This window comes from Thamnophis elegans, chromosome 4, assembly GCF_009769535.1.
Source record: "Thamnophis elegans isolate rThaEle1 chromosome 4, rThaEle1.pri, whole genome shotgun sequence".
Taxonomy (NCBI): domain Eukaryota; kingdom Metazoa; phylum Chordata; class Lepidosauria; order Squamata; family Colubridae; genus Thamnophis; species Thamnophis elegans.
Window position 1 is genome coordinate 20,748,688 of NC_045544.1, and position 13,762 is coordinate 20,762,449.

The 13,762-nt window shown below is 43.4% G+C and overlaps 1 protein-coding gene across 3 annotated transcripts in view; it reads left to right on the forward strand.

Annotated features, from left to right (window-relative positions):
- ANKRD6 (ankyrin repeat domain 6) overlaps positions 1-13,762 on the forward strand; it is a 94,814-nt gene that overhangs the window by 38,101 nt on the left and 42,951 nt on the right. For 2 of the 3 annotated variants that reach the window (XM_032216741.1, XM_032216743.1), the window contains exon 2: positions 8,076-8,348. In XM_032216741.1, the coding sequence (XP_032072632.1) occupies positions 8,229-8,348 (120 nt within the window). In that variant the 5' untranslated portion in view covers positions 8,076-8,228. Of the gene's footprint in view, positions 1-8,075; positions 8,349-13,762 lie in introns of those variants that run through there. The other variant, XM_032216740.1, reaches the window with a different exon arrangement.

Genomic DNA, 13,762 nt, shown 5'->3' on the forward strand with positions numbered 1-13,762 from the left:
TCTTCTTTATTAACGTTACACAAAATCTTACAAACACATCTCATCTGAGTCTTGTCACTGTCAAGGGAATAATCAGTGTTGCTTCTCATGAAAAATTTGGGCTGCAGGTAAAATATATAAATAGTACTTATTGCTAAAAAACCCATAATGTTAAAAGTTTAGGATCTTATGGGGCAGCATTGCTAGCTGTCCAGAGCCGCAATGGAGCGTGTTGGACACACCTGGCTTAGTTGTAAATATCATTTTCCTTTTGTTTATAATAACAAGCCTTTTTTTCCAGAAACATTTCATGAATTGGTTAATTTAAAATCTGTTTTGGAGATGAAGTAAATAATTTGGGCACACCAGTGTATCTGCTTTCAAAGGTACACCATTTAATTACTACATTGGCTAGATGAAGCTGTATAGCTTCATCTAACTGGAGAAACATAATGTTCTTTTGTAAAAAATAAAATAAAATCCTTGACATTGAAAAATTAAACATCAAATAGTTCTAAAATATATTAATTTTCTTGGCAGCACTGGTCATTTTATTCCAGAAAGATTGATGCTAGCATATGATAAAAGCAGATAAGTTAAGATCATATTCTTGAAGATTTATTATTGTTAGAGGGCAAGTTTCTGTCTATAGTGCATTGTTGGTCTAGCATGTTGTAATAATTCTTAACCAGCATTGAATGACTGGAAAACTTCAGCCAGGTTGAACCAGCTAAATGAGGATGCTTGAGAATTGTGGCACAGTATGTGGTATGTGCCCAACCATTGTGGTTTGCAAAACTTAGCTTATATTTGCAAACTTAGTGTATGTTGTGTAAAGTCAGGCAGCTGAGGCTTAGTCACTAAATCATGGTTAGGTGCATTGTATCTTAGGTTTATGTGTGAATATGCTTTTATTGGGAAATGCTATCGCAGACCTTTGGGGAAAATGTTTCATTCATTCATTCATATAGTTGTAGCTCATTTAACTCCGTTGATCATCATAGAGGTTGTATTTCATTTCAGGCAGTCCTTGTTTAGTGACTGTCTTTTACAGTGACCATCTGCAGTTATGGTGGTGATGAAAAAATAACTTTGTGACTAATCATCACATTTATGAACTTCACAGGTCTGAAAAGCAAAGGAAAACTGTAATAAGATCCTAAGCACACTCACGGTCTCCCTTAGTGACTGCTTTGCTTAATGATTGCTGGTCCCAGGTGAGGGAGCTAAATAAGAGCTATCTAAACATTTGCCAGCTTTTAGGATCGTCTGAGTGGTTGTAGCCTAATGAGTACAGAAAAGACTGATTGTATACTTCCTGCTTTCCACAATGTGAGTGAATAGGCCAGCATCTGTTTTGGAAGGGCAAGAACAGATGATGGTGGTGCCCTCAACTCATCTTTATCCTATGGGAAGGCAGCCTCCACCTGAGCTTTCTCGCTCTGCAGCAAACATAGTATTTTTTTTCTCCCTATGCTGGCCCAAGCAAGGCAATCTAGTTTGCTTTCTGCCCTTTAGTCTGTTCTCACAGATCATTCTGATCAAGTTGGTTGGTGGGGTTTTTCTTGTTTGCGCAGCCTGGTTTCTGGCATGCTGTGCCCCGGGTCTTGTCCACAGACTGGGGGTTGGGGTTCCCCTGATTTAACTGTAAAAGGAGTTGAAATCCAAACATTCCCTTATTCCATTTCCAGCTGGTTTATGCATAGGAAACAGGAGAAGTTAAAAAGCTTTTCTGCCCAAAAGCCCAAAGTATCCAGTTACATAAAATGTGGATCCATGGTATACAATCATTATTCAAACGTACCAAAAACTGCCAGTTGCTGATTTATCTCTGAAGCAGGCTAACAATGTTTGTTTTGAGATGTCTTTTTGGGGAAGGGTTACTATTCAGCTGTGAGCATCAGCGAATGAGTCATCCAGGACTCATCCAGGACCGTTCTTGGAATTCATTATTTAGAAGTGGATTTCAGCTTTGCCTCATTGCTAGGAGTCTGAAATTCTCATCAGTTTTGTCAGCTACAGATAAAACCTCTTTGGAATGGAATATATACTCCTTCGTGGTTGATGGACACATCTGCATAGTTCCCTTGGCAACAGTGTGAGAGTGGTTTATCACTGGCTTTTTCTGAGATGCTGATAGAAGACAACAAAGCTCAGAAAGCACCGAGGACCCGATAGTTTTCTGAGATAGTTTGCCAGCTTCCCCATCTAGCCCACAATCTTGGGATTGACAGGTGAATCTCATTCAAGTATTTATCAGATCCAACCTTGCATGCTATTTTGAGATCAGGCAAAGTTGGCTAAATGCTACAATAGTGTTCCCCTAAGCAACTCTTTGGAAGGAAGGGTGATTGTTGTCTTAAAATGTTGTCTTCTCTGCTAAGCTTGCTAGGGGACAGCTGGGTCAAAAAAAATTTCCTTCCTTTCCTTTAAACTGGAATAGTTTAGATAAGAATAGATAAGAGCCAAGGTGGCACAGTATGTATGAATGTTGAATGTTTGAATGTTTATTTCATTTGTATGCCGCCCTTTCCCCCCGAAGGGGGACTCAGGGCGGCTCACAACTCAAACAAGGGAAGGGGGATACAGACAATTTGACAACAACACAAAACAATACATAATTTAAAAAGCGCAACAATCATACCATTCGAGATAGGGGCAACGGTTCTTTAGCCCCAGGCCTGTCGGAACAGCCAGATTTTAAGGGCTTTGCGGAAGGCCTGGAGGGTGGTGAGGGTGCGAATCTCCACGGGGAGTTCATTCCAGAGGGTCGGAGCAGCCACAGAGAAGGCTCTCCTCCGGGTAGTCGCCAGTCGACACTGGCCGGCGGATGGAATTCGGAGGAGGCCTAGTCTGTGGGATCTAATCGGTCTGGTGGAGGTAATTGGCAGCAGGCGGTCTCTCAAGTACCCAGGTCCAATACCATGAAGGGCTTTATAAGTGACGACTAGCGCCTTGAAGCGTATCCGGAGACCAATAGGCAGCCAGTGCAGCTCGCGGAGGATAGGTGTTACGTGGGTGAACCGAGGTGCACCCACGATCGCTCGCGCGGCTGCATTCTGGACAAGCTGAAGTCGCCGAATGCTCTTCAAGGGCTGCCCCATGTAGAGCACGTTGCAGTAGTCCAGTCTAGAGGTCACACGGGCGCGAGTGACTGTTGTGAGGGCCTCCTGGTTCAGGTAGGGACGCAACTGGTGCACCAGGCGAACCTGGGCAAATGCCCCCCTGGTCACAGCTGACAAGTGGTGTTCAAAAGTCAGCTGTGGGTCCAGGAGGACTCCCAAATTGCGGACCCTGTCTGAGGGGCGTACTGTTTGACCCCCCAGCCTGAGAGATGGAACACTTGGCCAATTAGTAGGAGGGAAACACAGCAGCCACTCGGTCTTATCTGGATTGAGTACAAGCTTGTTACCCCCCATCCAGTCCCTAACAGCCTCGAGGCCCTGGCACATCACGTCAACCGCTTCATTGAGTTGGCACGGGGCGGACAGATACAGCTGCGTATCGTCCGCATACTGGTGGTATTTTATCCCGTGCCGTCGAATGATCTCACCCAGTGGTTTCATGTAGATATTAAACAGGAGGGGGGACAGGACCGAACCCTGCAGTACCCCATACGTCAGGGGCCTAGGGGTCGATCTCTGCCCTCCGACCAACACCGACTGCGACCTGTCCGAGAGGTAAGAGGAGAACCACCGTAGAACAGTGCCTCCCACCCCCAGTTAGGGTGCAGTACTGCAGGCCACTTCAGCTGACTGTTATCTGCAGTTCAGCGGTTCTAATCTCACCGGCTCAAGGTTGACTCAGCCTTCCATCCTTCCGAGGTGGGTGAAATGAGGACCCAGACTGTGGGGGCGAGATGCTGACTCTGTAAACCGCTTAGAGAGGGCTGAAAGCCCTATGAAGCGGTATATAAGTCTAACTGCTATTGCTAATAGTGGGGTAATTTGTGTGAGATAAAACACCTGGAGGTCCTTTAGGTGCAGAGAGTCAGGGAGATGAAGCAAGTTTTGGCACCCCATGGTTTCCTGTTTGTTGTTAGGTGAGAAGTCGTGTCCGACCCATTGTGACCCCATGGACAACATTCCTCCAGGCCTTCCTGTCCTCTACCATCCTCTGGAGTCCATTTAAGCTCACGCCTAGTGCTTCAGTGACTCCATCCAGCCACTTCATTCTTTGTCATCCCCTTCTTCTTTTGCCCTCAACATATATGTATTGCTGCATGAGCTTTGCTGGTTTCCAGCTCTTTTCCAGGGGCAATTCAAGGTGCAGGTTATCACCTTTAATGTCCTGTATGAGATGGAACCAGCTTCTTTGTGGGACTATCTCTTCCACAGGGTACCAGTTCACTCCATTTGGTTGGATAGGGTGGACACACTCCAGGTCCCTTCTCCTAAATATCAACTAGGAGCACCTAAGAGCACGTCTTCTCAGGGGCGGGCCCTGCCTTGTGGAATATCCTCCTCTCCTGAGATCTGGCAGGCCCCCACTCTTCTCTCCTAGAAGGGGTTCAAAAGCTGGTTTTCCCCCAGGGTGAGATGGAACCTGTTCTATTCGGTAGAACCAGGGTGTATAAGAACAGAGGTGAGGCCAGAGGTGGGTTCTTATCGGTTCAGCCCGGTTCGGCTGAGTAGGTAGTGACTCATCCTGCCACGCCCCCGAAGTAGTTCTATCGGCAGCAGTGCTATCTTGATTTTCGGTTCTGCGCATGCGCAGAATTTTTTGCACACCAAAGCGGCAGTAATGCCGGCAGTAACCCACCCTGGGTGAGGCAGAGGTACATTAACTCTATTTAATAGTGCAGCAACTAACAGGCAGCAAACAACTGTGGAACTGGGCAACAACAACAACCTTCTGTCAGGCTGCTATTTATATATAGCAGCTGTCAACGACTTAGCCAATGGTGCGGGTTTATTCTTCCCGCCGTCTGAACTGTCATGGCTCAGCCAATGGGAGAGGTTTTCGCGTGCATGCCTAACAGCAGCGTGTCCTCAAGATGCAACAGAACCCAGGGATTGTGAAGTTTACTTATTGGGGTGTGCCTTTTGGTGTTGGGTTTTTGGGATGCTGGTTTTTATTATTCCTTTTATGTTTCAATCATAAAAGCTGCCCGGAGTTAGGTTACATATAGTGAGTCTTTTAAACGAGAACATGAATAAGTAAGTATGTGTAAATTTGTAATAGATTCAGTAAACAGGCAAAGAGAAATAAAGGTATGTAAAGGCATTTTGAATCCTCACTTTTGCAGCCACTTTTTCATTTTGTTTCCCTTTTGAAAATGATTGTGAAGCCCTGAAATTAATTATTCCATTTCTGGCATATAGTATATAATTGAAAAGGCTTGACCTTGTGCATATGCTGCAGGGGGGGTGTGTCTCTGTGCTTTGAAAGCCTTAAGACCGGGGCGGGTTCCGTCAAGCATTACTACCAGTGTGCGCGCTGCGCGTGCCGCATGCACAGTACAATTAAAATTGTTCTGCACATGCGCAGAACTCAAAAACAAGATGGCCACGCTTATGGTGCTGCGTGGAGAACCGGTTTGGGGGCATAGCAGGACTGGGTCGCTGCTGGTTCCAGCAACCCAGGCCGCCAAACCACTACCGGTTCGGCCGAACTGATCTGAACCGGTAGGGACCCACCACTGCTTAAGACCTCATTTCTTTTTTCTTTTTCATGTAATATTGGTAGGATACGGCTCTCATACCAGTCCCTTTTTGCCAACTCCTGTAAATTTATCTGCTGGCTGCATTTTGGTTTTTCTTGGCACACAGTTTCAGACAAGTAGATGGCAGCCAAGAGATTCAAAAAAAAAAAATTCCTTTCATTGCTGCCCTTTCGTTGACCAATAATTGCAAAGTTTTTGTTTTTGTATTAAGTTTGCCAGTTAAAGATATAATGGGAAATAGAAACCAGAGGTTTTGATGTACTGGATGAAGTTGATCAGGACAGGAAATTCATTTGAGAAAGTTACCAATCACGACCCTTGATATGTTGCAGGTTGTGTGAGCAACAATGCAACAAGAAGCTGTTCTGTATGTCTGTTAAAGACACATTTTGGTAACAGCAAGATTTAAAGTGGCGAGACTGGCTTCTAGATGTGTGGATATAGTTTTTGAATGTGTTAATAAATAGTTTGGGACTTTTCCTAGTTCAAATCGCCAAATATTACTAGCAGAAAATTTGCAGACACAAACAGACATAAGCTTCCAACAGTAAAATGAAAATCCCCCAGCATTTTTACTTCAAGAAAACTAGTCAGCTTAAGAGAGGCAAAGTCAGACAGTTTTATTATTTTGCTGGATGGACAAATTTAAATTTTCTCTTTATTTCTTGATGGATTTCCTGGAAGAATGCCTGATTTGTGTCAAGATTATGGACTTCACTTATTTTTATGTATTTATTTTACTTATATTCTGCCTTTATTATTTTTGTAAATAATTCAAGGTGGCAAACACGCACAATATGGCAAGCTTGTAAGAAACTTATTCACCTGTGACAAAGCCTATTTTGTGACTATTATTTTAATATTCCCACTAGAAAGAAAAGTAATCCCAGAAAGTTTTAAGAGCTGTGTAATATCAGGGGAAAATGTTCTCTCTTACCTTTTATTTTATTTTTTTGGTTAGTTTTTGATAGCAAAATGCACTTTCCTCCCCCTTTTGGTTTAAGAAGAGGGATATAAAAATGTGATCTATTTACTCTGAAATGGTACCGACTGTTCTCTCATTTTAATTTGGTGCATGAGCAATCTGGACATGAAATGTTCCCCCAAAGAAGCTGGCGTTTTTGTTAATCGGAAAGGACAACTTTTGATCAGAGTTAAGAATGTGCTTTTCACATGCACAAAAAGGTGGAGAAGCAGTTTAGAACATCAATAAAGGAGAATATTTGTAGCTCAGGGTTGAAATGAGGGGTTCTTGGTTTTCTCTGAGCTTGCTTGTTTTCTTATAGACGTTTTATTACCCAAACTAGGTAACATCATCAGGACCAGTACTGATGTTGTTATCTAGTTAGGGATAGGTATTGAAATGTCTGTAAGAAAACAAGCAAGCTCAGAGAACACCAAGGACCCCTCATAGTTTAGTTTTCTTCAGTGGTGGGATTCAAATAATTTAACAACCAGTTCTCTGCCCTAATGATCGGCTGGGTAGGCGGGGCTCGGTGGTCATGTGATTCGGTGGGCGTGGCCAACTCAATGTCACTCACTCACGTCGATGGGCTCTTCGCCTTAGCTGTTACAATGTAATAAGGGTTAACCGAAGAGGCAGTTTTTGTAAGTAGGGCAATAAAGATTAGGCTAGAAACAATACCAGAATGTTTCCTTCCCGCCTTATAGGATTAGCCCTGTAAAGTGGAAAAAAACAAAATGAGACTTCTTCCAACAAATAGTTCTCCGAACTGCTTAGAAAGTTAACAACTGGTTCTCCCGGATAAGTGCAAACCGGCTGAATCCCACCACTGGTTCTTGTGTGAAGCATCTTCCAATGGATTTTTTGCTCTTTAAAGCTCTGTTCCTTGAAGTCTGACAGTTAGGAGACACACAGTGGGCTGAGTTGTTCAAGAGCGCAGTCTGCGTTGGATTTATGATATGCTCAAAACTCACAAAATTGTAGCCGGAGGAAATTTGGACATGGGTGACTGGTGGATACGCACCCACACTGGAGGTTGTACTTTGCGAAAGTGGGCATCTCAGTAAGAGAAGGAGATTCAGCGCTGCTCTCTTGTAACAGAAAGGCTGTGAAGAGGTGTTCAGGCTTGCAAATGGACATCCTGAAAGGTCTATAAAATACAGGTTGGTTACCAAAAAATGCCGGTTCTGTGCTCTATATGCACCCAGGGATTAGAATGTAGTACTCTGGTGTTCTCCAGTGACTGTCATTCTTACTAAATGTGTGACTTGCTGATGGGTGGATCAAAAATATCTCTCCTCCCCATAGATTTGGCTGTTTTTGGTTCTAGCTTCGTAATCTTCTCAAGTTTCTTTCCCACTCCTTTTCAGAATTTTTTTGGGGGGTTGGGGGTTGAGGAAGGAATTGCTACTGCTCTCTTTTGTTTACAAGATGTGCCTGACTGTGTATTTTGTTTCTCCTTTCCAGCTGCTCCAATCCACAGATGCAGAAGATGGCTTAGCAACAGACCAATCTTCTCCCATGCTGGGGTCCCTCTGTGCCCGGCGGTTGGACTGATGTGAATCTTTTGTTTTTTTGGGATCGGAGAAGCTTGTTCCCAAAGCCATTCTTCCCTAATTCATGAGCCAGCAGGATGTGGTCGCCGTCCTTTCAGAACGCCTTCTCATAGCTGCGTACAAAGGGCAAGTGGATAATGTGGTGCAGCTTATCAACAAGGGTGCCAAGGTAGCTGTTACCAAGGTAACAAGAGAGAGGGGGAAAAAAACTCCTTACAAATTCACTGAGAGCTAACCTCACTCCTAAAGTATTTTTTTCCCCCTCTGTGATAAATGTCTTCTGGCTTTTGAAAGTGTAACTGTTCCAGAGACCCGTATGGATGAATGTGTGTGTGGTTTTTTTTTTCTTTTTCCTTTTCATTCTGCAGTTGCATTTAGGTGTCAAATAATTTTCCTTCTCTTCTGCTGTTTTTTTCCCCCCCCTCTGAAAGGGGAAGAAGCAAAAAGCTTCGGCTAATAATGTGCAGAGTTTTCAAAGCGGGTTTTGCATTTGTGTTGGCAAGATTAATGGCTATGAAGTGGAGGGGTGGGGGGAAAATTGAACCACAGACCTTTGGGCTTCCTGAGACGGGGTAAATGGAGGTAAATACACTTTAGAAGAAGGAAAGCATTTTGGGGGGAACAAGCAAGTGCTACGTCATGTATTCCGTATTTTCAAATGGCTGAGAACATCTTGAGTGCTTCTAGTGCATTGTACGTTGTGCCCATTCGACTAATTTCTCCAAGTGAAGATTTTAAAGCAGCGAATTAGACTTACAAAACCTTGAAGTAATCCATTGAGTGATCCCCTTCCCAGGGAGAAAGATTTATTCCTCTGAGATTGTTCAAAGAGACAGAACTTAGGAGCAATTCCTCACTGACTCTGTTCTGCCAGGGTCTCATCCTTTAAACTGGGACAAGTAGCTGTGATCTGACTTAATTGCCGGGTTTCTGTGCTTCCACTCCAGGTACCACAATGATCAGGGAAAGATAGAAGAGGAATGCAGAGTTGCACATTAATTTCTTCCTCTGGGCAAAACAATACGGAGTTATTTAAATCTGGGAACCACATTCTGACAATGTTGGCGGTCTTAATGCCCTAAAAAAAGTCAGAGAAGAACTGATGGTACTTTCAGAATGACTCACTTATCTATAAATTTAAAAATAAATGGCTTCCACTATCTGCTAGTGCAGCTCCCATAAAAAGACAACAAATTATTTTCTTCTCTCCTTTCTTGTGTTTCTTTTCCTTCCTTCCTTCCTTCCTTCCTTCCTTCCTTCCTCCCTCCCTCCCTCCCTCCCTCCCTCCCTCCCTCCCTTCCTTTATGTATGTATATTCTGCTTCTTTTGATAATTTCTTGGAGCTGGTGCATCACAGCTCAGATTTCTAGACATTAAAGGGGTATATCTGAAAAAGAAAAGCCACAAGGCAAAACAAACAAAAATGTGTTTGTATTCCTCAGTATTAAATAAATAGCCTTACCAGTAAGCTATGATTGACTGCAACTCATTGTTAAGTGAACATGTGTAGCCGTATGTCTATATTTACCTTGGAGTAAAGTACCGTATTGAAATGACATTGTAAATGAAAGTTGCGGGGAGCCTGTCTCACTTTGGGAAAATAAAATGAACTGTATGGTGGATCAAGAATCTGTTTTCAGACATGATGCATCAGAGACCTTTGAAATAACTCACTAAACCTTTTTTTTTTTTTGTATTTGGTTCGGTTGAAATTTTAAAATTAACTTTTGAAACCTTCAGTTTCCTGGAATTGTTTGGAATAATGGCTGGAGGCTGGCACAGACACCTTTGCATTTGTTGGTTTCGCTGCAGTTAGCGTTATATTTCAATAACAACCAGTTACAGTAATTTTAAGATGTTCAGTGCATAATTTATGCCCATTACAAGAGTCAAGGTACCAACTTGCACAATCACCCTAGTTGCAAAGCTGGAAAACAAAGGGCAGAACAGTTGATTCCATCAATATTTGGCAGGGGATGTCATGTATGGTGAAAACTGGTAGTTGTTGTAGTCCTGTTTTAAAACAGGATAATCCTTTAGAAGTTCTGCTTCATCTGCTATTCAGCTCAGTACCTCGACTTACAACCACAATTGGACTGGACCCTCAGTTGTTGAGCAAAGCAGTTGTTAAGTGAGATGTCACACAAGTGCTTTGCTCAATGACTGCAATTTCCAGCGCACCTGATTGTGATTGTTTAGTGATTGTCTGGGTTTCTAAAAAGATGGAGTCCGAAGTAAGGAGTGCAAGGTGTGTCAGGGGGCTGGGGGAGACCCTAGGAGGCTCTGATCAGCAGCTGAAAATCCTCCATGCTTTTCAGACCTTGAATTGAGAGACACTTGTCTGTGGCCTGTGCCACCCCCCTAAAGCAGGGATCCCCAACCTCCGGTCTGTGGATTGGCACTGGACTGCGGTATGCTACAAACTGGGCTGCGCAAACAAGCGAAGCCCCCATCCATGGGATGCAGACAGCACACCGCTTCCAGTCTGTGGAAAAAACCTCTCTCCCTGAACCGGTCCCCGGTGCCCAAAAGATTGGGAGCCACTGCCCTAAGGTACTCCATGCCCCATTTCCTTACCACATTGTCTATGCTCAGGAGCTGAAAATCTTCCCTACTGAAATACTTTACAAAAAGGACACTGGGAAATAATTTTATTTTATTTTCTTGGTGACCTGAATGGCAGTTGTTTTGTAACAAGCTACCGTATTTTATTTTTTTTGCTGAATCTGAAAACATTTTGTTTCTGTGGGAGTGAATTCAATTTGCATGGAGTTCTTTGTTTACTTTCCATGAAAGCAGCCAAAGGGCCTTTTATAAATAGGACGATTCCAGAAACAAGGGAGATTTTCCATGCGATTAATATAAATAAAAACAACATTACATTTTATTTGGTACTTTTTATTAAGTATTGGAATAAAGTGTCTTTAACCCAAGATATATCAGATACATTTCTAATAGAATATCATTAGACTTTTTCATTCTTTAAATGGCAAACTCCTGCTCTTCTAACCAGTTCCTTTTAAAACTGGTCTAGAAAAGAACATAAGAATTTGCCTGCTGTATCAGGTCAAGGTCCATTTTAATCCAGCATTTTTATTCTTACAGGGGTCAAATCAGTTCCTTCTAGAGTGCTCCTGAGCAGGAGAGGGAGACATCTTTTGCTGCCTGATATTCTCTTGCAATTCTGACCCCAAATTGTTCAATGAATTTCCATGGCTGATCGCAGTCTTGAACCTGGATCTCCCGAGTCCTAACACAAGACCATAACCACCACAACATCAACAAGTCTTTGGCCATCCCCATATCTTTGCAGTAAAGATTTCCCCAAGTTGGTTATATGCTGGGTGAAGAAGTACAGTAATCCTTGACTTACCTTTAAGCCATTCCTTTAGAGTTAAAAAGGCACTAAAAAAAGTGACTTACAACTGGTCCTCACATTTACAACTGTTATAGCATCCCTACAGTCATGTAATCAAAATTCAGATGCTTGACAACAGGCATATATGGTATCTAAGGTGGTTGCAGTATCCTGGGGTCATGTGATCATTAGTTACAATCTTCCTGGCTGACTTCCAACAAGCAAAGTCAATGGAGGAAGCCGGATTTGCTTAAAAACCACGTGATTCACTTAACGGCAACATTTGCTTAACATGGCAAAAAAGGTGTTCTACATGGGGCTGCCCTTGAAGAGCATTCGGCGACTTCAGCTAGTCCAGAATGCGGCCGCGCGAGCGATTGTGGGTGCACCTCGCTTCACCCACGTAACACCTATCCTCCGCGAGCTGCACTGGCTGCCTGTTGATCTCCGGGTGCGCTTCAAGGTGCTTCTTATCACCTACAAAGCCCTTCATGGTAGTGGGCCTGGGTACTTGAGAGACCGCCTACTGCCAATTACCTCCACTAGACCGATATGATCGCATCGATTAGGCCTCCTCCGAATTCCATCTTCCAGCCAGTGCAGACTGGCAACTACCCGGAGGAGAGCCTTCTCGGTGGCTGCTCCGACCCTCTGGAACGAACTCCCCATGGAGATACGGACCCTCACCACTCTCCAGTCCTTCCGCGCCGCTTTAAAGATCTGGCTGTCCCGGCTGGCCTGGGGTTAAGATTCTATCCCCACCCGAATTGTGTGACTGTTGTGCTCTCTTTTTAATATGTTGTATTGTCTCCATGTTGGAATATTGTTTGTCTTCCCCCCCCCCCCGCTTTTTGAACTGTGAGCCGCCCTGAGTCCCCCCAGGGAAAAGGGCGGCATACAAATAAAGGGGGGGAAAAAAGGTTACAAAATCGGAATGTGTCTCACCCAACAACCTCCTTGCTTAGTAGCAGAAATTCTGGCTTTCAATTGAGGATTGCCTGTAATTCCTTTTGGTCTGTTCAAATCAGCTTCACTGAATGACCTAATGACGTTTCGAGAGGGAGAAAAATTTCCTATCTGCAGTCTCCATGCTATGCATGACTTTATATAATTCAATTATTTTCTTTTTATTATCTACTTTTTTCCTGACCTAGGGTCCCACTTAATCTAAGCTTTCTTCTAAGGAAAGTGTTTGAGCCCCCTGCCCTCAAAAGTACACATAGTTCTGCCCTACCATGGAAGTCTTTGTCTATCGGTGCAGATGGCTAAACCAACCTCACCCTCCCTACCCCCAAAGATTAAATCATCTTTGTAAGACATTGACTTTAAACAGAAGAGTCTGGGAAGTGAATTTATAATATGTGTCTGTAGAAGAGGGGCACAATGCCAAGCTGGTAGGAAAAGAAAAGAAAACAAAAAGACTTTATAACCTCCGACCTCTGCTGGAAGAAATCTGTCAGCGCTGGTGACAGAATGGTATCTTTTGCCACAACTGAGGCAAGGAGAAAACTAAGAAAGGTCGTGTTACATTCTCTTAGTGTGAAATGCCTGAGGAGTTTTGGGAATTGCTGGAAAGCCACTGCTATCGGCATCAGCTGCCTGAGATCGCCTCCTCACACCTGAGAGCTTCATTTGGTTGTAATGCCACACTTTTGTACACAGCACTAGAATTTTTTATAATGCGAACCAAGTCTTGGACCCCCCTCCAAAGTTTGTATTCAAGGAGCAATTGGAAATGTTCACTTCTCTTCAGAATTTGTTCAATTTCAGTTGATCATAATGTTGAAACTTTGCATAAACTTAATAGCTTGCTTTCCCAAATTGTGGGAAAGACTAACCATAACTAAGAGTTTAAAACAATTGAAAGCTGATCCTTAAGGAGAATTTGGAAGGACATAAGGACTCACTGGAGAAGGACCTAATGCTGGGAAAGATTGAGGGCAAAAGAAGAGAATGACAGAGAATGAGAGAGCTGGATGGAGTCACCGAAGCAGTAGACGTGAGCTTAAATGGACTCCAGAGGATGGTAGAGGACAAGAAGGCTTGGAGGAACATTGTCCATTGGATCACGATGGGCCAGACACGACTTCGCAACTAAGAACAATAAGGCTTCTCCCATGTAAATGGTATCACATATTTTCACCTCAAAGTCCTACATATTAGTAGTCTGAGATTCTCAGACTTTCCAAAATTGAAGTCATGTAGCAGAATTGTACCAAAGTTGGAGAAAGCTAGCTTAG